The 24,505-nt window shown below is 39.5% G+C and overlaps 1 protein-coding gene across 10 annotated transcripts in view; it reads left to right on the top strand.

Annotated features, from left to right (window-relative positions):
- The window catches only part of Taf6 (TBP-associated factor 6), a 129,499-nt gene that overhangs the window by 27,826 nt on the left and 77,168 nt on the right, over nt 1-24,505 (top strand). For 9 of the 10 annotated variants that reach the window (XR_010861556.2, XR_010861557.2, XM_067158175.2 and 6 more), the window contains 5 exons: nt 10,459-10,545; nt 11,781-11,934; nt 12,191-12,347; nt 19,439-19,574; nt 21,850-22,029. Coding sequence is in view for 8 of the 10 variants with exons in the window: in XM_067158175.2 (XP_067014276.1) it covers nt 10,459-10,545; nt 11,781-11,934; nt 12,191-12,347; nt 19,439-19,574; nt 21,850-22,029 (714 nt within the window). In the remaining 2 variants the exon portion in view is untranslated. Of the gene's footprint in view, nt 1-436; nt 455-10,458; nt 10,546-11,780; nt 11,935-12,190; nt 12,348-19,438; nt 19,575-21,849; nt 22,030-24,505 lie in introns of those variants that run through there. The other variant, XM_067158174.2, reaches the window with a different exon arrangement.

The raw sequence follows: 24,505 nt of genomic DNA, 5'->3' as shown, positions 1-24,505 counted from the left end.
TTTAGTTGACCTGACAAGAGAAGAAACTCTTAAACTTCAATGAGCACTGAAGTTCTGCCTATGATTTATTTACAATATTGCGTATGATGTTCGTATCACCCCATACTACCAGGATCTCTCATGCCTGAAGCCTGATAAACGTCAGCAGCTACACATTTTAAGAATAGTGTTTAGATTGTTAGCTGAAAACCAGCCACTGTATATTTCTTCCATATTCACCTTTTTATCATAATTTCACAACTTAAATACATGCTTGAGATCCTTTCTTTCTATTCCAGTGCACCGCACAAATAAAATTAATAGATCATTAGTGGTGACCGGCACCAGGTTATGGAACCCCTGCCAGCTCAAGTCAGAGAAAGTAGCTCTTTACCAAGATTTAGTGTCACCTGCCGAGACTATCTGCTGAGAAATGGTTGAAGTATGAATGTGTGCATGCCTGAGGATTTCTTAGGTAGTTTCAGACTTTTTAATATTAATGAGTTTTAATATTAATTTAGTTTGTAATTTATTTAAATTCATTTTAATTCAGTTAACTTCTGTAGTTTTAACTATTTTAAATTATCATAGCATTTTATTTAAGATTTTAATTGATATGTGGTAAAGTGTAAGAGAGAGCCCTAACTTTGCCACTGAAAAAGGCACTAATAAATAAATAATATTAATCATAATAACAACACCACCACCTCTTCCAATAAATAATTTTTTTTTAAACATAAGCCTATTCAGTATAAAGTTTTGGACAAACAAGCCAGGCTGGGTGGTAAACTATAATATATTGTCTGGTTCAAGTCGGGCTCAGGTTTTCTTCACTTCGGTCCACAGCTAGGAATCTCGACCCTTGAAGACACTGCAGTCCATGGCTGCTCTCTTGACAGCTTGTTTTTCCTTCCTCAGAGTGTATGCCTAGTCCATTTTCATTTTTGCTGCTTGATTTGTATGTACATCTTGATTTCTCATGTCCTTCTGCAGTTTTTGGGCGGAAATTACTTCTGACCAGTGGTGTTCAAAATTCTTCGTAAACAGCGGTTGACAAGGTTTGCAGTTCGGAGGTGATTGCTTTAATTTTCCAAGTCCATGTGTCTGACTCGCTCAGGAGTACAGAGTTTGGTCCGGATGGATGTTCCGTTGCTCATTCACACTGGATACAAAACATTGTTCTTTGACTTTGTGTAAAGTAAAGTGGCTGTAATTGTAAGGAAACAGCACTTGGTTGCACATTTTTTAAGTAAAACAAAGTCAAAGAATCATTACTGTTGGAACGAAAACGTTGTTGCACTGTTGCAAACCCTGTTTATGAGAAGTCAGTCGGATATTTGGAGGGGGGAAAAGGTCCATTTTTACACTCCATGTCAAGATCTCTGGTGACACATTTGGTGTTCACCTGACAAAATTCCTTAAAACTCAGTTTTGGTTTATCCTGTCATCTAATAGGGCAGAGTAAAATGAAACCTTAAAACTGCAAAGCAGACAGCCAGATTGTGTCAAATTAAAACGTTCGCACACAGTAGCTGAGGCTGTACGACTATTATTATTATTTGTACAAAAATGCGACATTTGTACTTTTGTAGAGATCTAATGCTTGATATGTCAAAAGAATAGTTAAGTGCTGCTATCTTCTTGTTTAGTTGGGTCAAGTGACTTGGGCAGGAGAACACTGGTCTTTTGACCCCCCAAGTTGGTGGGTTTGATCCCAGCTCAATCCAATGATATTTGAATTCCCCCCCCAATACAAGGATCTGCGAGCACTGCAGTTTATTGTACTGTCCTGTTTGGTATGCTGTGTTAACAGCCCCATTACAGAGCCTTTGGTTCGATGGTTGTGTTCCCAAATATGTTGCACCTCTTGATGGGTAGTTCCTGTCTCTTATCTGCATGTCCTGTGACATGTATTGTTTCAGTTCTTTTTTCATTGTCGTTTGATAAATAGTTCCCTATTGTTAATTAGTTTACACCTTCGTCTGCGGATCAGTTCCCGATAACTTCCCCAGTGGAACACCAACTGGCTGATGTGTGATGTAAGAGAGCTTCAGTCGTGGAGTGGGAGGTACTGCCTCGCTTTGTGCTATACACTGGAACCTAGCACATCACAGTGCGACAAGCTGTCTATGCCTCCGATCTTTTTGTCTTTGTGGAAAGATCTGTATTTATTTGTTGAAAATGAATGGAATGCTACAGCTGAATGTTTAGTTTGTAGAAAAGAGCTACGCTATGTAAAAAATATATAATTTATGTCACTACCCTACAGTTTTGTCACGCTAGAGATTATGATCACTATCAAGGCGAAGGAGGGTACATGTAATTGCAGAATTCTTCTTCTTCATCATCCATTCTCTTTTCCAGATTCTCTCTGGGAAGCGTAGTGTACCAAAGACCCCACCTTACTCGATCTTTCCACCATTCCTCTTCTAGTACTTTATTGCTATCGACTCCTCTATTTGCAACACAGTCCACAACAGAGCTCCTCCATCTCATTCGAGGCCATCCCCTAGGCCTCTTTCCAGTCACTGTATCCATGAATGTTCTCTTTGGTATTCTCTCTCCTGGCATTCTCATCATGTGTCCAAACCATTTTAGCTTTGCTATATCAATCTCTTCTTGAAGTTTACACACTTTCACGCTTCTTCTTATTTCCTCATTTTGTATTCTATCTCATCTTGTCTTTCCCTGTATGCTCCTCAAGAACCTCAATTCAGCTGCTTATATCACTGCAGAACTGAAAGATAAATTGAAAAACCCTGTCAAGCATTTGATCTGTGGATCAGCAGTTCAGTTGAGTTATAAAATTTCATATTTAATTGCAAAGAAACTTAAACCATTCAGTGATGGTGAATTCGTGAAGGAATGTTTAATTCTAGCTGGTGAGGAGTACTGTACTGTACCACTACTAGCACCACTAAGTGCCTGCTGAAACGCCTGACCACTCTGCGCTCTTACGTCACACGTCAGCCAGTTGGTTGACACTGACTTGGGCATTACAAGTAATGAATTTCATCTTATTCCATGGTGAAATTATTATATATAACAAATTCTAACCTGTACGTTTGAAAAGTTCCACCTTTCAAATCTTACGATTTTTCTTAGATTAATATATCATTAATTTATCTTTAAATTAGTCAGTACATGTTATGTTTTTCATAGAAAACATCTTCAGCTGTGATGTTGATTGACAGTTAAAATATGCTCAGAAACACAGGTCACATAAGTAAAACACAAGCATTTAGATTTTAAAGTGGTGGAAAGGTGGTACTTCTCAAACGTACTGGTTGGAATTTGATGCTAACACACGTCTAGCAAGTTCTTCAGCCTTTTCACTTCTCTCAATGCGTGCGTGACCGGGTACGTTCAACATATTTACATAATTGTGTCCTCCAAGGTTTGACAGTGCGTTTAGGCATTCTTGTACCAGTTTAGAAAACCACTTTGGATCTCAGTACAGCCTCAGTGCTGCTCAGCTGTGTGAGAATATAAGAATTCCGCTTGTTTACAAAATACTGCAAAATACCGTGAAAAACAAAACAACCCTGTTACACATGTACTTTGTAGCCATTCTCACATAGTGTTTAGAGGCATGTACTGTACTAAACAACGACTGCAGCAGAATTCAGGCAACAGAAATGATATTCATTAGAACTACGAATCAAACTACTTGAGACAACAAAATCAGGAATGAAATAAGTGGGAGAGCAGCTCCCTATTGCCATTGTAATAAAGAAGCAAAAACTTCAGTGGTATGGGCACATTATGAGAATGAAGAGCAAAAGTCTTCAACATTACTGGCAATGGTGGATAGAGACAGTGAAATCAGACGTGGAGCAGAGAGGTCTCAGGTTGGAAGGTGTACATACCGAGCTCGGTAGCTGCAGTCACTTAAGTGCGGCCAGTATTCGGGAGATAGTGGGTTCGAACTCCACTGTCTAAAATGTAAACAAGAGGATACTGTTGTAGGTACAAATGTCTAAAAATGACTTCCTCTTCTTCTTCAAGTGCCATATCCGGTTGCCCAGACGTCGGCGATTACTCTGGAGAAAGTTTTTCTGTCTTCTGCCAGTCGGAAGAGTCTGTCAGTTGTCTCAATACCGGTCCACTGCTTGATGTTGTGTAACCATGTTATCTCTGGTCTGCCAACTCACAGTTTGCCCTCTGTTTTACCCTGGAGAATGAGTTTTATGAGGCCATATTTGTTTCCTTTTAATATGTGGCCTAGATAAGCTATTTTGTGAACTTTTATAGTTGTTATTAGTTCTTGCTTCATCCTAGCTCTCCTTAGGACTTCATCGTTTATCATATCTGTCCAGGGTATTCTAAGCATTCTTCTGTGCAACCACATTTCAAAGGCGGCAAGTCGTTTGATACTTGTGGCTTTTAAGGTCCATGTTTCTGCTCCATATAACAGTACTGACCAGATGTAGCACTTCATTAATCTCTGTCTGAGCTTCAGATTCAGATGATTATTACAGAACAAAGAGCTCATCCTGTGAAATGCAGCTCTAGCATTCTCAATTCTGCATCTGATTTCCTTATTTGGATCCATACTGTCTGTTATTATGCTGCCGAGGTACTTGAACTGTTGGACTTGTTCTATTTTACGGTTGTTTAATGACAAAGTGACATTTGCATTACTATTTCTGCTAAATACCATTAACTTAGTTTTTGCTACATTTATATTGAGACCATACTGTAAACCTTTGACATGGATTCTGTTCAGGAGTTCTTGAAGGCCTTCTATAAGTGTTGAACAGAATAAGAGTGTCATCTGCATATCTAATATTATTGATCAAAGCACCATTTACTTTCACACCCAGTTCAACATCATGCAAAGCTTCTTTAAAAATGATGTCAGAATAGATATTAAAAAGGAGCGGCGAGAGTATACAACCTTGGCGTACCCCTCTTCTGATTTTCACATCTGATGTTTTGGTTTGGTTCATTTTGACTGTTGCTTGTTGGCCCCAGTAGAGATTCTGTATGATGCATATGTCTTTTCCATCGAGATGTTTTCATTGAAGAATCTCTATCAATTTTTCACGTTTCACTCTATCAAAAGCTTTCTCATAGTCAATGAAACATGCAAATACATCTTTGTGTAGTTGGCGGCATTTTTGGAGGAGGACATTGATGCTGAATAAGGCTTCTCGTGTGCCAAAGGCATTTCCGAAACCCATTTGGTTGTCATCCAAGTCTATTTCGCACTTTGTTCTAATGCGTGTGTGTATTATACGTAAGAATGCTTTTAGCATATGACTCATCAGACTTATGAGAAGGTAATCACTGCATTTCTTTGGATGAGACTTTTTAGGTAATGCGATGAATGTCGATTGCAACCAGTCCTCTGGGATTATTCCAGTATCATAAATTGTATTGAAAAGTTTAGCAATTTGGTCAACATTCTCTTCAGTTATTAGTTTTAGAACCTCAGCTGGTATCTGGTCTGGACCTACTACTTTACCATTAGGTGATATTGTGAGGGAATGTAATACTTCTTCTTTTGTTATTTTTGGACCTTTTGCATTGTGTAAGTACACAATTTCACCTCTGTCATCACTGAACAATTCGTTTATGTATTCTGTCCAGGTCTGTATGATTTTTTGTTCATCTAGACAGTAATTATAAGTACTCTTATGACAAAGTCTTATAATCAATCTTTATTATAGATTATTACGAATGTCAAATTCCAGAACACTAGACTTCCTCACAACAAACACCCAAAATACCTCGGAGTAACCCTTGACAGAACACTGTCCTTCAAGATGACAAAAGCCAAACTCCAGTCATGGAATATCATTCACAAACTGTGTGGCACCACCTGGGGTTCTTCTGCTTCGACCTTACGAACTTCAACCCTTGCCCTTGTTTTCTCAACTGCAGAATATTGCTCTCAAGTTTGGCTAACAGCTGTTACACAAAACTGGTTGACACACAGCTAAATCATACTTTGCGCATTATATCGGGAACCATAAAATCTACCCCCACTTCTTGGCTACCAGTTCTGAGCCATATTCCTCCACCTCACCTACGGAGAAAGAATGGTTTGTTGCGTGAGTACCAGAAGCTGTCAAGGAATTCCAATCTGCCAATTCATGGAGATGAACGCCTTGAACAACAGACTTCGGCCCAGAAATCCACCCAATAAGGACTGCCAAAATCCTGGTTGACAAATTCAGCCTGCAGCAGGATTGGTTTCAAGAATGGACTTCAGAACTTCCCCTGTATTACAAGAATACCAAAAGGATTTGACCTACCTCGCAAAACCTGAACAACACTCCATCGTATCAGGACAGGCCATGGAAAGTGCACTGACTTCCTCTATAAATGGGGCAAACTTCCCTCCCTGGAATGTAGCTGCGGTGCCCCTAAGCAAACAGTTCGTCATATAGTGGAACAGTGCCCCCTGAGTGCTTATCAGGATAGCCCCAAAGACTTTCTTGAACCAAATCCTTCTTGTATACACTATTTGCAGAGCTTGATGGTGAAATTGTAACCTACATAGTGTATTGTATATTTAATTTGTGATTGTGTGTTTTTATTTTTAATGTCATACGCTAAATAAATAAATAAATAAATAAATAAATAAATAACAACAACGAATGTCTTGTTTTTAAGTGTGGTAACAATTAGTGAGTTAAAGGTACAAAATAAATACGTAAATTACTGCGTTGAAATGAAATCTGGTAAATATGGTGCCTTATTATTTAGGATAGAAGTCACTCTTAGTGGTGGTTAAATTAAAATCCAAAGTTGTTTGTTGAAGTTGTTAATCTTATGTGAAAAGATAAGACGGCAAACTTCTTAAGGCACTTAGGAGCGAGGACAAGTACTTGTCACAAACGTAGTTATATTTATATTAGCAGGTAGACGTGGTTGCAGCGAAACATGTCCCTGTATCTATTATGTTAAGATCTATTTCTTGAATTTAAATAAAAAACTCTTTATGTATTGAATAAGGTGGAATTTATAATCTAGTATTATTCTTTGACTTTAAGTACATTTCAATATGGATCATAATATGAGATTTGTAACATGCAAGTGGTATGTTCCAAGCTGTCACTGGAGAGATGGCGTGGAATGACATTAGTAGACGAACAAGTTTGAGTGGTGTCTTTAAAAGTAGGAAAGATCACAATATGAAGATAAAGTTGGAATTCAGGACAAATAGGAGCAAATATTCATTTATAGGACTACAAGTAAGGGATTGGAATAAATTATCATGGCAAATGTTTGATAAATTTCCAAGTTCTTTGGAAACATTTAGAAACGGCCAGGTAAACAATACCAATATAAATGGTCCGTTATTGGACAATCTGCCACCTGGACGACTGAAGTGCAAATCAGTAGTGATTTATGATATCTGCTTTTTATCTGTCTGTAAACTAGACCAAGGAACTCTCAGGATGGAAACAGGTCTTCCTTCCAGCTTGTGTTTGAAGGTGCTCAAATACATCAGCACCGGGCGAGTTGGCCGTGCGCGTAGAGGTGTGCGGCTGTGAGCTTGCATCCGGGAGATAGTAGGTTCGAATCCCACTATCGGCAGCCCTGAAAATGGTTTTCCGTGGTTTCCCATTTTCACACCAGGCAAATGCAGGGGCTGTACCTTAATTAAGGTCACGGCCGCTTCTTTCCAACTCCTAGGCATTTCCTATCCCATCGTCACCATAAGACCTATCTGTGTCGGTGCGACGTAAAGCCCCTAGCAAATACATCAGCCTCATGTCTGTAGATTTATTGGCATGTAAAAGAACAACATTTTAGCACCTCAACATCTCCAAAAACCATACAAGTAGTAATTTAAAACTAATTATTATTATTATATGCAAATAAGCTCATGAGGACTACACAAAGTACTTAGAGGCATGCATTTGCCTTCCTTTGTGCCCATATTTCTTTCATTCTTTTACTGTGGACTTCCTTTCTGTCTTCAGACCAGGTTGTTCCAATCTTCTTCTTCTTTGGTCTTTCCTCTTGGTCAACTTGCCATTTAAAAATTTTGGATCTGAAGATTACCCTTTTTTGGACATCTGCTGGTGTAATTCCTGCCTGTTTCAAATCTGTTTTGATGTCGTCAATCCATTTCATTGTGTCTGTTTTAGGTTTACTTGTGTTTTCATAGCATTCGGCTATTTGTTTTGTAAGTCTGTCTGGATGCATTCTTTTAATATGTCCATAGAATCTTAGCCTGCATTTTCTAAATTCACTGAATATTTGTGTATTGTTTGATTTCCAGTCTGCCTCTAAGTTGGTTTTGTGCGTTGGTGAGTTTAGTCCTAGAATTTTTCTTATGATTTTACATTCCTTTTTCTCAATGTTTTCACTGTCTGTTTTCCTGTTCAAAATTAGCGTCTCTGATCCATAAAGAGATTCTGGTTTAATGACTGTATTGTAATGTCTTAGTTTTGTATGCTTGGATATACATCTTCGGTTCTGTTATAGATATTTTGGATTAGTCAGTGTGCAGTTTTCATTTTTGGCATCAAATTTCATTGGCTTTTGTTTTGAGTTCATTTTCCTGAATTGTTTCACCGAGGTACTTAAATTATGATATGCGTTTAATTTTGCCATATTTTGTCTCCGTGAATTTCTGGTGCTTGTTTGTTGCAGGTCATGTATTCCGTCTTTTCGAAAGATATCTGAAGGCCGACTTTTTCCGCAAATTCTTTCCGGAGTTCAATCTGATTTGGGGCTATTGAAATATATCAGATTAATATTGCTAGGTCTTCCGCAGATGCTAGGCAATCTATCGTGGCTAATTTTCCTCTGCCTAAAGTAATTGGTTGGTGAATTTTGAGGATCAATTTCTGTTGCACCATTCTTGTAACAGTTTTTCAAGGATGCAGTTGAAGAGTAAAGGTGAGGTTCCATCTCCTTGCCTTATTCCCGTTTTGATTTCAAGGGGTATGAGGTTTCCCGCTTGAACTTCGTGTCTGTCAGTGTCTGTTTTATGATTGCAAGTGTTTTCGTGTCTAAACCTTGTTCGTTCAGTGTTTGGAAGAGTGATTTGCAATGGACTGAATCATAGGCTTTTTGTCAAATCAACAAATGTGCAGACTAAAGTTTTGCTACAGATTCTTAGGATTAGCTTTAGTTTCAAGAATTGTTTGAACACTATCGGCCTGGTCTGAATCCTGCCTGATGTTCTCCGATTTTTTGTTTTAGTTGTTGTTGTGCTCTGTCAAGAAGACATTGGGATAGAATTTTGTATGCAACTGATACTAGTGAGATTCCTCTGTAGTTGTTTACATCTGTTCTCTCTCTCCCTTCTTGTGGAGTGGGTGAATTAATGCATTTTTCCAGTTTTCTGGGATTTTTCTGTTTGCAAAATGTCTTGCATGATTTTTGTGATTTCTTTTATGGTGTTTGGGCCTGCTGATTTGAGGACTTCCGCTATGATTCTGTCTTCACGTGACGTTTTATTGTTTTTAATTTTTTTATCTGTCTTGTGATTTCTTCTTCATCTGGTGATAATTAATTTGGATTAGTGTTTTCAGTTTCTTGTGGAGAAAATCTTCGTGTTGTTCTGGACAGTTCAGTAATTGTTCATTTTCCTAATGATCTTCCTATCTTTTTTTTTTTTATTTCTTCAAGTTCTTGTTCTCTGTTGAGTTCCAATGTTTCACTTGCGTAAAGGACTGTTGGTTTCATGACTGTGTTGTAATGCCATTTTTCTATGCCTTGACATGGATTTTTTGTTGTAAGATGTTTTGGACTAATCCTAATGCTTTTTTAATTTTTTGGAGACGAGTTTTCTGTTCAAGGCCTGTCGGTTCAGTAAGTTCTCCTAGGTATTTAAATAAGGGATCCTGTCAAATGTACCATATTTTGTTCTCAGGCTCTTGATATGTCTTTAAACTTAAGAATTTAGTTTTTTCGAACAATATCTGTAGTCCCACCTTTTCTGCACTTTCTTTAAGTGTCTGGAGGTGTTTAACGGGAGTTTCCTCATCCTCTGTTTGTATCGCCAGATCATCTGCAAAAACAAGGTATGGCATGTAGAGGTTATCTTTAGGAAAGCCCATTCGGATCGGCTTCCAAAACTCACATTTCTTGAGTTCTTTCTTCCATTATTCCATAACCTTGTTTAGGACGACTTTGGACAGAATAGGAAAGAGTCCATCACCTTGTCTCACGCCTGTTTGAATGTCAAACAGTTCTGAGGCTTTCCCCATAAATTTCACTTTAGATTTTGTGCCAGTCATTGTTTTAAGAGTTCTTGAGTTTTGGGATCTAGTCCCCTCTCTTCTAGAATTTGGAACAGTGAGGGCTTGTTAATCAAATTGTAAGCTTTTATTATTATTATTATTATTATTATTATTATTATTATTATTATTATTATTATTATTATTATTATTATTATTATTATTATTATTATTATTATTGTTGTTGATGTTATTATTATTATTATTATTATTATTATTATTATTATTATTATTATTATTATTATTATTATTATTATTATTATTTCAGGATGCTGGAAAATTCATGCACCATGCAAAGAGACAGAAGTTACTGGGCTCGGATGTAGATAATGCCTTAAAGGTGAAGAATGTGGAGGTAAGTCACTTCAAGAAATTTGTCATTGAATGTCTACAATTAGGAGAAGTAATTACTAGAACTCAGATTTTGATGACTTAACCCTCTACTGCATAGGCCCTACTGTTGCCTTTAGGCAACAAATAACTTTTCACCTGTATAAATGGATAAATATTGTAGACAGAAGTAGTTTTTACGGCACACCTTCATCTGTACAATCAATTAAACACATATCCCAGTGATGCCTTGTTTTTCTTTTTACATAACATAAGACAAAACAGCCCTACAACCAAAGGTACTCCTTCCACACCATTTATTTTACGTGGGCCCTCCCCATCACATTACTACAGGCTTCAGGAGTACCTCTGGCTCAACCTCAAAGACATTACCGACCTACGGTTCTGCAAGTTGTACTTGCACCTTGCAGTACGTACCCATGGCCAGTAGGTAGTAATGTTCGGTCTTTGAATGTTAAAAGCTTAGCGTAAAATCATGAAAAATCGTATATATATTTAACTATGGCAATCCACATCACATATGAGTGTTAAGCTATTAGCCCCAGTTAAGAATTGCTGGTACATCTAATACACTGAGCGTATGTTGAACATTAAAGCTTGAAATTTTCTTCACCAAACGAAAACGAAAAATAATTCATGCAGTAGAGGGTTAATAAATATCTCCCACATGTTCACTCAGTGATAGTAGGAAAAAAGGGCACCATTAATTCTTCTTCTTCGTTTTGCCTCATGACTGAGGCGTCGTGACTATCATAATATTCAGCCCTCTAGCCGTTGAACCATACTCCGCCATTCTTCCCTATCTAAAGCTTTCAATGTGGTTGCTCTGAAAGAACACTGTAGGGGGCCGTTCACCATGTCAATCCATCGCGTTGGTACTCGTCCTCGTTGTCTGGTTCCATGGACTTTGCCCTCAACAATCAGCTTTTGAAGACTACCATCTCGGCACATTATATGTCCAAAGTAGCGTACAATCCACTGAGAGACCTTACACGATAGACGAGCTTTTATCTGAAGTTGGTACAGGATTGATGTGTTCGTGCGATGAGCTGTCCAAGGAATTCTTAACATTTTCCTCCAGCACCACATTTCAAAGCTTTCTATCCGTTCACGATCACGTTTGAGGATGGTTCAAAATTTGAGACTCATTTTAAAAGGGACCAACATTAATGGAAATAGTGAAATATTGACCTTTGATCTATACAGTACTCTTTAAGGATGTTGTGTATCTTTTTCCAGCCACTGTACGGTCTATACGCGCTGGACCACATACCATTCCGATTCGCCTCGGGTGGAGGAAGAGAGCTACACTTCATAGAAGACAAGGAGGTCGACCTTAATGACATTGTGGGTGCTCCCTTTCCAAAACTCCCTCTCGAAGTCTCCTTGCGAGGTTTGTACATTCCCCTTACTAAACTTTCATTCATGAAATGTCTACCAGTGGAATTTACAGAATGTTTACTGTTTTCTCAATAAATTAAAACCCTATCAATGTTCTGAACCTCTCTTTTAAAACTAATTTATTACAGTTTAAAGCCATGGTGTTATCTAGAGTTTGAAACTTTATCCCTAATCATTTCTTTTTTGCTAATGAGGATGTATGACAGCTTGTACAATATAATGTAGTGACTTTGATGCCATTGTTTCAGCTCACTGGTTGTGCATCGAGGGAGTCCAGCCGACAATACCAGAGAACCCACCCCCCGTATCCAAAGAGGCTCAAAAACTGGAGAGCATAGATCCCGTTACGAAGCTGCGTAAGAGTTCGAAAGAAAAGGCTGACGCTGCCGGCAAGCCAACCACGGGGTGAGTAACTCTGGTGCTGTATCTTGCATTTTTATTGGCTGAGGAGAAGAATGTGTTGTGAGGTGGGCAGCAGGACAGGTTTTCTCTGTCACTCTTGTTATGTAAGAGTGTTTGGTGACTAAAGAGGCTCATCTCACGGCATTTTGAAACCATTCTTCTTCTTCTTCCTCTTCTTTCAGAAGGTTGGCAACAGCCATGGAGTGTTTTTCCCAATCATCGCAGTTGCCATATTGTGAATGTTGAATCACTGTCGCAGGTTGTGTGTCGTGGATAATCTTTCCTGCATGTTTCCCTGCTATTCTCAACTGTGTCGGGCTGTACTCATCATTTCTGAAGCTGTGATTGAAGTAGGATGGTTTCCTACGTTTTGCGAGGATTATGACTTCACATAATTTCTTGGCACAACAGGGAACAGTGTTATACACTCGCGAGCAGTTGAATTAGAGGTAGCTGCCGTAGTGCGGAAGCTGTGCCGTGCTCGGCCTTGCGAATGCAGTAGGACGGCGTGGCATGTAACAGCGAGGAAGTCAGAGTAACACTTGACTACAGGATGAACAAGACATGAAACATCAGATTGTCGGTACCACACATATGGGCCACTTCGTCTGTTTTTAAAAATTCAGTTGGCGTTAGGCTGCACCGACACAGATAGGTCTTATGGTAAAGATGGGATAGGAAGTGGCCATGGCCTTACAGCCCTTGCATTTGTCTAGTGTGAAAATGGGAAAGCACAGAAAACCACCTTCAGGGCTGCCAGCAGTGGGATTTGAACACACGATTCCCGAAATGCAGACGTGCCAACTACTCCTCCAATTTAAGCAGGAGACTCCCTATTTTTGGTCCTTCCTGCCTCTCTCTTGATTGCAGAGACTTATATCCCGATTTTGAGAACAGATTTAACATTCCTGAACTTTTTTGCAAATCCCAGATTTTTCTTCGTTCTTTATCCACTTGACGACTAACATCGTCTCGGAGACGTGGTCCTCCACCGTGACCAAACAGCCGAACCACGTCTCTCAAACATGATGGACTTTCCCGCTTGTATGAGCTCATAGTTTGGCATGTCACTCATAGATGGCACTTGCGTGCTATTCTGTAAACCTTCTAAGACTTCCTACTAAAAGAATATCCACATCTAAGCATTTAAATCACTGAAATCTTTGAAAATAAGGTGGGATGTCTTCCACTACGGTAGTTCCATGCCAAGATGGCTGCACACAGCAATAAACATTTGACTCAGCTTAGTAATTATTTATGCGAAAGTGGTGAGAGTGAAGTGTCATGTGAATCTGAAGGCGATGAAGAGGAATTTATTGTTTATGGAAGTAATGAATCTACGTCGGAAAGTGATGTAGACTCTGACAAAGTGTTAGATGTAGCTCAGCCATCCACATCGCAAAGACGCAATGTCGATGCTGGAACATGGTCAGTTGAAAGTGACTGGAATTGGAAGGATGAAGACAGTGTACCCGGTATTTGTAAATTTAGTAATGTATCATCTCTCAGTGCCGTAATTAATTACTCGTAATTTGGGCGAGAGACCTTCAGCGCTAGACGTTCTAGCGTGTGTTCCGACAACGAATTCTGGACTATGATTACAACAGAAATGAACAGAAACGCTAAACAGTGCTTAGAAAACCCAGATTATGAAAAGAAACTTTATGATGGTAAGTGGTTTGACACATGCAATGGTGAATTGAAGGCTTATTTCGTGCTATGTATTATTATGTCACAAGTAAAAATGTACTGGTCGAAAAGGAGTATTATTGAAACTCCTTTATTTAGCAAGACAATGCCGTTTGTATGCTTCGTACTGATTTCCAGGTATATCTAAAGATTTTTAAACATGTTCAAAAGATTTCAATGATTTATGTAGTGAATTGTATGATTTATGTCATGTTCTTTGTCGCATGGGGCATTCTGTATTACAGCCTCCATTTTAAATAAGTATTCAGTGTTGTGGTGCAGCAAATCAAATTGGTAGTCAAGGGGTTAAGCAGCTGGAGAGAACTGATGTTCAGTGAGTACTGGCAAGACAGATCCAATCAGCTGGAGTGTTCTTAAATATGACAGAATCTCTAACTTAATGCTCTTTTGTAAAATCATTTCCACATAGCAGTGCCGAGTGTGAGAGTATATTTTTAGCATATTTACAAGGACAAATGATCAATTCAGACCAAAGCTTCCCGAAAAAAGAATCCTGGAAAACCTGTTAAAACCCGTTCAACAAGGCTGGGAGCATCAATCTAGTTCAGAAATTTATGATGAGGCCTAAGGGAGTTACAATGAAGAATAGTGTGTTCTAAAGCTCAGATATATGCAGTATTTCAGTATTTATAAACAAACAAACAAATTAATGAGTTAATGAATGAATGAATTAATAAGAGAAATTACATAATTGAGTAGTATAATTTGTTATATTATTCAAAGTAACGCCATCAAAGATGTGTCATAACATGTCCGAATATGCTGCAAAAATTAAAAAAAAGTCCTATTTATTTAGTTTATTTTCCGGGTTGAACCGTGCTGTTGTTGTTGTTGTCTGTGCATCGTGTACAGTTTGCCGACGTTTCAAATACATTGCAGTATTCTTTGTCAAGACAAGATCCTAGCAGCTATCCCTTGGAATCTGGAAAGGAAAATTCGCGAGGCTATCAAAATCAAGAAACATCCGAACAAGATGAATTTAAAAGAAGGATATAAAATCAGTAATTCTAAGACAACATTAACATGCAGGCGCGGGCAAGCCCCCACTTCCTGGCTGTGACACATACCTTCCTGAATTCTCACGAGACAGCCAGGGGCTTACGTCAGCCAGAAAGGCTAGGATATAAAAGACCAAGGTCAGGGCCACTCTTGTACTGTGACTGCTGCCTAGGAGACTGACTACCTTGGATCGAATAGGGGGTATTTCAGTCACCTTGACAAAAGAATACTGCAATTTATTCGAAATGTCGGCAAACTGTACGTGATGTACAGACAACAACAACACGGTTCAACCCGGAAAATAAACTAAATAATTCTTCATACGGTGGAAGCTTCACCTCTGAGATAAAAAAGTCCTGTTTTTTTTTACTTTTGAAAGTTGGCACATTTGCAAATGCAAGTTCACAGCTGCACGACCCTAACCACATTGCCAACTCGCTCGTTGTCGTGCAGACACTGGTCTTTCCAAGGGCCATGGTATCAAGAGTCTACCATGAGTGTTGATTTGATTAAAAGCACCACTGCCAGGGTAAACGTCATGTTGGACTGCAGATAGACAGGCCACAGTGCCATTCCAGTGTGAGCAGCCATACCATCAAGAACCATCTCCTCGCAGCGGAGTACAGAAGCTCAATACCCGTCACAACGTGCAGCAACTGACATGGACAAAGGAACACCGCCTCTGGATGCTCTAAGCATGGAGAAAGTTCAGGTACCAGTTGATACACGCCGATGGTTGGGTACGAGTGCGCCGTCAACCATACGAGGCAACGGGTCCGTCTTGTCAGCAGGGTACATTTCATGCCGATGGTGGTACCTTCGCATGGGGACTCTTCACATGAGATGAAATAGAATCTCTGACAACACAAATGTTACAGGAACCTGCTGACAGATCATGTTCGCCCTTTTGTTAGCCTCCTATATCTTCAGCAAGACAATGGGATGCTTTAGAGAGGGGTGTGCATGCCCTGGAGCCTACTCCGTCCATTCTTCATGGATTGTGCTAGGCTGTGCAACAGTTACTGATCAGTATGCCCACTCCCCCAGTGCTTCTGGTATCTTGTGGAGTTCATGCCACGCCTCATCGCCAGCGTCATCAAGGTGCTGTACTCTACAAGACATGCGTACGTAATTCAGTTACTCGGGAGTGTATTTACTCCTTACGGAGGAAATATCTTGGTGGGTTTGAATTTTCAGAAGTAAAAGGAAATGAATTTTTTTCAATTGAAAGCTTTGGCACTCTCCTGTTGATCAAACAAGAGCCAACAAGCTACAGCTCAACTTTTAATCAGTACACTGAGGCTAAACCAAACTTCAATCAAACTTTTTATAAAGGAGGATTATATCTTATTGTTCTTTATAACATGTAATTTTAAAATTATTCCAAGAAAGTGGTAGAACAGAACTACAACAACTCACTGTATTAAGTGATTGGGCAGTGGCATTACTGTGGTTTTTATTAGATATTTTATTGAGATGCTGCGGCTGAGGTGGTCTTCAAAAGAAGACGAAACATGCACCAAATCATGCGTAAATAATTCAAGAATAAATGTGAAGTGAGGTATACTGATTAGGTGGACTAGTAAACTAGTTATGTTCTTAATTAAGTTGTACCAATATGGACCAATATCATGAAACTTGTTAATTGTAAAAACCGAGAATTGCGGGGCCATCTACAACTGCTGGCCACAATAATATGGAGATCTCTGGGGCCGGTCTTTAGGGTGTTAATTGAGACTTCGCCTTTCCTTACCATTTCCGTGCCAAATCTTATTGCTTGTTGGATTCTGTGACTTATTTCTCTCGTGATGCTAGCATCATTCATTTCTGTCCTTGTGCTTATATTTTTAAGTGCCAGCCCCTTTCAGTACTTCTTGGAAGGGACTAGTGAATCAGCCAACCGGGAAGTTCCCTGGAGGGCATCGCTGGCATTTCTGTTTAGTGTTCTCGTCGGCTGGCTTATCTGTGAGTTTCTTGGAGATGCAACGATAATATTCCGTTTCTGGACACATCGTGAATATTCTTGTGCGCATCGCCCGAGCTATAAAGAGGGAGGCTGGTCGTGGAGTCAGTGTGAGACTCAGTGTCTTGGGGTTCGGTGGCTGGGCTGAGGGCAGCAGAGGTGTTGGCTGTCGCTAGTGTTCCACCAAGGTCTGAACGACGAGCTGAACTGCAGAACAACGTACGGGACAGAAGACTGTGTACTGTCTTAGATTACTGTCTGTGTGTATTTCCTTGGACTGAGGATCGCCGTGAATCAGCGAGGGAGGCCGCTATCTTGAGTGTGGGTGTAAATGGACCTGTGTTAATTTTCGTGTTGTGAGAGCATTGTCCTGTTGAGCTGTTCGGTATAGTTGTTCGCTGCATGTGGTTGTGAATTATTGGACTGTCTCTGGAGTTGAACCAAGGAATAGTCATCGTGTGTTGTGTAACGCTATGTTCAGCTACTGTATGAGGTGGCTGGACTTGTGGAAGTGAAAGTAAGGATTAGTCGTCCCCAGGTAAGAGCAACGGGCCAGACCGCCTGCTGTGCCATTCATAGTTGTGTGTGTGTGTTCCTGAAATATATTAGAGTAACAAAACAATATTGTCATGTGTTCATTTTCACGTTCCTATCCTCTTGTTTGTCACATTCCATTAGCTTTCGGCGGAAGTGTAGACGGTAGGAATGCAAACCATGAATATGATGAACAGATTAGAGTAGGGCAGGGCCCGGGCCGGGTACATGCATCGGTGCATTGCGCAGAGCAAAGTGCAAAATGCAATTTCCCTAGGTTGACCAGACTGCACACCCCCACTCCTTGATTTTAAGCAGTAGCGCGCTGTCTTTCTCTTTCCCTATGCCTGTCTCGCTTGCTTCATCTGTCTTCACCTTCCTCACTTGCTCTGCAGTGCTCCATCATCTGAGCAGAGTTGAGCCGAGCTTAGCCGAGACAAAACGTTGGTCTAAATTGACCCGAGTCAGATGGATGCATGGTACACGGAACCTCTGTGTCTCGGTTTGTACGCGTCAGATTTTGGGCGTTTGAGAGGCCCTGCAGTAGATGTTGGCTGCAGGAGTAATTTTAGTGATGAAAAGCTACCACAGGTTGGGTTGTTGGTATGGTGGTGGTGATTGTTTTTTTTTTTTTTTTGCGTCGCACCGACCATCTTCAGGGCTGCTGACAGTGGGGCTCGAACCCACTATCTCCTGATTGATTGTTGTTTTAAGAGGAAGTACAACTGGGCAACCATCCTCTATATAACACTAATCAGAGAGAAAAATGGAATGAAGGTATCGGCCAAAGAAAGACAAGGGCCGCAAAGGGCACGAAAATGAAAGATTTCATAGGATTCGCATCCTAATAATGTTGGGGTCAGGAAAGAACAACAGTTGACCTAGGAAGGTTGGAACAGATAGATGAAAGTGAGAAGCCTGGCACACGTAAGAGGAGGCCATGCCAGGACTCCGTCGTCGGCAACCCACGCTCCTAAGTCGGAAAGCTTGGGGCCCCTTTTACTCGCCTCTTACGACAGGCAGAGCCGTCCATCATAGGCCTGAGTGTTATAAACAGGCTCAAAACTTTAGTATTTAGAGTTTTGAAAAGAAGGATGTCTTTGTTATCACATCTTCGCTGACTACTGGGTTCTCAGAACTGGCTAATTACTTCAAAAGCGTTGTTGATTGTTATGAGTGGCAGCAAGGGATGGTTATTATTGGAACAGGTTGGGAAACCCACGTTCTTTCAGAAATAACTATCGTACTCCTATGATTGACGAAAGAAGTTCTGCACTACAATGGCCTAAGTTTGCAGTAACCCTCTGTAATACAATAATAGTGTGTTGTCTGACTCGTTGGCTGAATGGTCAGCGTACTGGCCTTCGATTCAGAGGGTCCCTGGTTGGGAATTTTAATCGCTCCTGATTAATTCTTCTGACTCGGGGACTGGGTGTTTGTGTTTGTCCCAACACTCTCCTCTTCATATTCACACAGCACACGATACTACCAACCACCACAGAAACACGCAATAGTAAGTACTTCCCTCCATATAGGGTTGGCGTCAGGAAGGGCATCCGGCCATAGAACAGAGCCAAATCCACATGTGAGAGACAGTTCGCACCTGCGACCCCACAGGTGTGGGAAAACTGGTAGAATAATAATAATAATAATAAGATCACAATATTACTGTGTTATGTGCTGTAGCTTTATCAGTATGTAAAATCACTCGTCAGCTACTGAATTAAGAAACAGTCATGCCCCCCTCCCTGGTGCGTGGGTCCTTATCGCCACCACTGATCGTCATCCGCTAAAAGTAGATTAAATTGGTATACAATTTTTTATCAGTGTTCTTGTTTTGTTGTTGCTTGTCTTTTAATTTCTAAGGTAATGCCTGTTATGTCCCTAGGCGCGTCCACAAGCTGCGGAACGTGGAGACGGTGCACGTGAAGCAGCTGGCTACTCACGAACTCTCCGTGGAACAGCAGCTGTACTACAAGGAGATAACCGAGGCGTGCGTGGGCTCAGACGAGACTCGAAGAGCGGTAAGTTAAAACACCGGAGGTGTTTTCATCGCAACACACGAAGGCAGATCCTCTTATCTCGGCCAATCCCTTCCATCTAAAGAACTTCTTTTTTGCGTACCCGAATTTTACGTAGCTAATTAATTAGGCTTCTGTGCCATTTGTTGTGATGACGACAAAATAATTTTTACTGAGGATTTCTTTATAATTCCCTGCTCTCCAACAGTCCTCTCACACCACCAAATTCCGATCTTCCATCCTTTTATATTCACCCGTTAGGCTCTTGTCTCTTAGTTACATCCATTGCTTTGTCTCTATTTTCAATGGTTTTCAGCTCTTGTAATACCTCCGCCCTACCTCCAGTCATTGTCTTCTTCTATTTCAGAGCCTAGGAAAACATTTATTTCCTTGTAATTTATGGGGACACTTGGTGAACCTGCCCTCGGGTACTGTAGAGCATTTTTCTAGGTTAAATAAAGAATGGGTAGAGCACTTCATTCTTGTATGAATAAAATAAAATATGTTTGTAACCTCATGCTCTCCCTTCTGCACACAGATGATATTCAGGCTATTCATGATTATTATTATTATTATTATTATTATTATTATTATTATTATTATTATTATTATTATTATTATTATTATTATTATTATCATTATTATTTTATCTTCAGGATCTCCAGTAACTTGTTCATCACGTCTTTGTTCTTCCCAATACCTCTTCATTCTTTTACTCTTCTTCTTTCACTCTCTCCGCTTCTGTGATTTGGATCTTGATCTTAGTATTGGTCCATTTGTCACTTTCGACGAGTTTTAACAGATATATCCTGCACAGTCTTTAGTGGATATTTATCTATTGTGTCAATAGCCTTCCAGTCCTCCCTAACTACCTTCATCCAGTTATTTCCTATTAAGCATGTCACAAGCCATATCTTCTTTGTTAACCTGTATCATCCATCCTCATCAAATGTCCCACGAAACTGAACCTTCTTTTCAGTAATACACTTGAAATTGGTTCTGCTTTCTCGTATATCTCCTGCCTTGATCTATGCATCCATATTTCACGCTGCGTTTTGGTACCCCATACATCTCTCAGGATCTTTCTTTCCTCCTTTTACAACTGAATACAAGCTCTTTTGCCCACTGTCATGTTTATCCATGTTAAAGTGTAAAAATCACTGCATAAAGAAATCCTCAGATTTAAAATTGAAAAAATCACGGTAGTATTTTACGAAAAATAAATCCCAAAATTGTTAATGCCATATTTTACCACAAAAGAAAATTTGAAACTTATAAAATAAATTATAAAAAATAAAAATCATCTTTTAAATATTAGAAAAGTAATCTGTTCATTAGTATTAGTCATTCTGAAAACAAGAACATTTAATTATGTGTAGTGTGATATAGTTTTGTTTTCTGAACTCTTTATCTAGTCCTGGATTATAGCATCTGATGTAAATAACAGAATCTGCCTGTAGTCTTCATCATCATTATTGTCAGTTATATTGTGAGCAACTGTTGGAGTTATTTCTGGGGCACCATCATCACTTCCTGTAAAATCCAAATCACTCTCAGCAGTAAAGTCACTGTCATCCTCTAAAGAATTTGAATCATCTGAGACTTCAGAATTATTTAGCGTAGAACTAGGTCCAGCCATTAAAAAACCTTAGGCCTACTTGCGTCATTAAAACCAAATAACACGAAATAATAAACTACACTTCACTTGAAAATATCAATAAACAAAATATAACAAAGAATTAACTAATATTCAAATGGAAACAATATAACGAAGGAAAACATGTATTTTGAAACTTACAGAAGACAATATTTACACACAACACACACATATGCGATGTGCTAATTTAATTTGTTTCAAACGAATGCGCTTAGTGTCTTTACATGTCGAGTATGGTGTTAACTGAATCCAAACACTGCTGAGTGTTTACACCAATACCACTCGACCTGATAGATCGACTTACTGAGTATGTAAGAGTAAATATTTCTTCTGTTAGGGTAATAAAATGGGCTCTCTTTGCATTAGAAAATTTAAATTACATATTTTATTCATCATGAGAAATATCACTGCCTCCTTGGCTGAAAGGTTGGCAGGCTGGCCTTTGGTTCAGTAGGTCCCGGGTTTGACTCCCGGCCAGGTGGAGAACTTCATTTGGGTATGATTAATTCCTCTCACTCGGGGGTTTGTCTTATAATACACTTCTACAGGGCTCTACTTTTGTGTTGTTTATTACTTCTGTGTTGTTCTTTAATTACTTCTTCATATGTGTGTTGTGTTCAGGAAGCTCTGCAGAGCCTGGCGTCCGACCCGGGTCTTCACGAGATGCTCCCTCGAATGTGCACCTTCATCTCGGAAGGTGTGAAGGTGAATGTGGTCCAGAACAACCTGGCACTTCTTATTTACCTCATGAGGATGGTCAAGGCTCTACTGGACAACCAGTCCCTCTACCTCGAGAAATATGTGAGTACGCTTTCTCCTGTGTTGTGCGTTGAAATACAGAGAGCAGTTCCCAAGCCTTCTTCCATTTGTATGTAGTGTAAATTGATTTTGACCTTCTTATGTTCTGTCCAGTTATGGGTGACTTTCATAATTACACAGGCTCCAATATCTCAGGTTTCAATACCTAACGAGTAGGGCACAGATTTAGCCTATTTGTCTCTTTTATTCCTTTGACCTGAAAGGTAGGCTTTTAAGTTATAAACCTGTTTCATGCTACACCGAGTCTGAAACTATAATTTTTCAGAGCATATAAATGCCTATTTAATACGTTAGTGCCTATTTTGGTCATTGACGCCTAAAACTTCCCTTTTAAGATAATTTGTCCTCTTTTTGCCATACTTTTAGTATTTGCAATCATACCGTAGTTTTAACGTAAACGTTTCGAGAGCTTGTCACTTCCTGCAGACTGGTATGGAATTTGAGACCTTTCACCAAGAAAGGATAAATTTGCTTAATGGCGTGTTAAACTGGTAAGATAAGGCCGTTGTGTACCGAATGTAGACAACTATGGAATTTGCGTATAAGAGGAACAAAAGGGAATGGAAGTGAATCACTAATTCTAGTGTTATTACTGTAGTTAGGATGGCTGTTTCAGTACAAATCAGTTAATTCCATATTTATTTGTACTTCTGTGCACGTCCGCTGGAGGAAACTGGAGGTGAAAATACATAAGAAGAAAAATTTTAGAAGTAATTGAAGCAATGGATTGCCACAGATTCAGCTTTTCCCACATATGGAAGAATAAAATTCTGCCAGGTTTGTGTGAAAGAGGTAAGTTTAACACTTTGTTTCGATATTCTTTTATTGTTGTGTCATTCTAACTTTACTTTTAATAAATGTGTCAAAATCTGCATTACCACCGTTGTTTGAGCAGGTTACGTGGTTAAGTGAATCGTTACAATGATGCCATTGTTTTAGATCAAATGTCAGAAAAAGATATCACTTAGAACAACACAAACAGGTATTGTTGTAACAGAAAACACTGGGAAGAAATCGGCACACCAGCTTTTCTTTTCTTATCCTGAGACACGTCGAACTCTGTTCCGTATTGTGTGTCGCAATGATAGGAATCGTAATGTAGTTGTAACGTAAATGTTTCAAGAGCTTGTCACCTTCTGCAAACTTGTACGAAATTTGAGACCTTTCATCAAGAAAGGATGAATTTCCTTAATGGCGTGTTAAACTGGTAAGATAAGGCTGTTGTGTAACGAAAGTACACAACCATTATTCTTCCATGTGTGGGAAAAGCTGAATCAGTGGCAATCCACTGCTTCAATTACTTTTAGAACTTTTCTCCTTTGGCATTTTCACCTCCAGTTTCCTGCAACTGATGTGTACAGAAGTACAAATAAATATAGAATTAACTTGTTTGTACTTAAACAGCCATTTTAAATACAGTAATAACACTAGAATTATTGATTCACTTCCATTCGCTTTTGTTCAACATCTATTTAGAATTTTTTAAAATTTGCTCTTTACGGAAAGGCTCAAGGAGTTGTGGTTAATGGTTTCCTCATAAATAACATCGGGTATGCCGGTGACACTGTGCTACTTGCAAGCAATCTCCAAAATCTACAGGAACTATTTAATGCTGTCACTGAAGCCAGCAGCACTTGAAGGCTTTATGTAAAGAAGACCAAGTGGATGGTTATAAGCAGGAAAGAACATGGTATTTGAGGTAATCCCACAGCAGCAAAGGACCAAATTGCAAGAAAGGCAACATTTAAATACCTGAGATGTCACATCAGTGATGACTGGGACCTTGCTCATGAGATCCGATGCAGAATTGAGCAGGCTAGCACTTCTTTTCAGAGACTTAGAAAACTTTTGACAAGCTGTGACCTTTTCATTGCACTACGAACAGTGCTACGTTTTCAGCCGGTGTTGAGGCACAGACACTAACTGAGACCATGTACAAGAGGTTGCAAACATTTGAAATGTGGACGTACCGAAGGATGCTGAAGATACCTTGGACAGCTGAAATGACCAATGTAGAAGTTTTGCACCGTATGAACAAAGAACAAGAAATTCTCTCTGCCATCAAGAGAAGGAAGCTAGAATACTTTGGTCATATGATGCGGAACAGTAAATACCATCTTCTGCAAGTAATACTCCAAGGGAAAATGAATGGTAAACGTGGTCCGGGGAGAAGTAGGACATTGTGGCTCAGCAACTTTAGACAGTGGTTTAGGGTGACATAGCTTACTCTGTTCAGAACAGCTATGAACAAACAAAAGATCATGCTACTGATCGCCAACGTTCTGCGAGGACATGGCGCATGAAGAGAAAAATGATAGCTGCCGATATTTCATGGAGAAAAGAAGACGGTCCGATTTTCAGATTTCTTGAAAAATATACCAAAGGGGTATTCCCCACGAATCGACGCTGAGAAGGAATTATTTTTACTGCCATCCTCTGAAAATGTAAGTATTAATGG

This window comes from Anabrus simplex, chromosome 14 (genome assembly GCF_040414725.1).
Source record: "Anabrus simplex isolate iqAnaSimp1 chromosome 14, ASM4041472v1, whole genome shotgun sequence".
NCBI lineage: Eukaryota > Metazoa > Arthropoda > Insecta > Orthoptera > Tettigoniidae > Anabrus > Anabrus simplex.
Note: the sequence above shows the minus strand (reverse complement) of the source record. Positions and strands in the feature narration are given on the sequence as shown.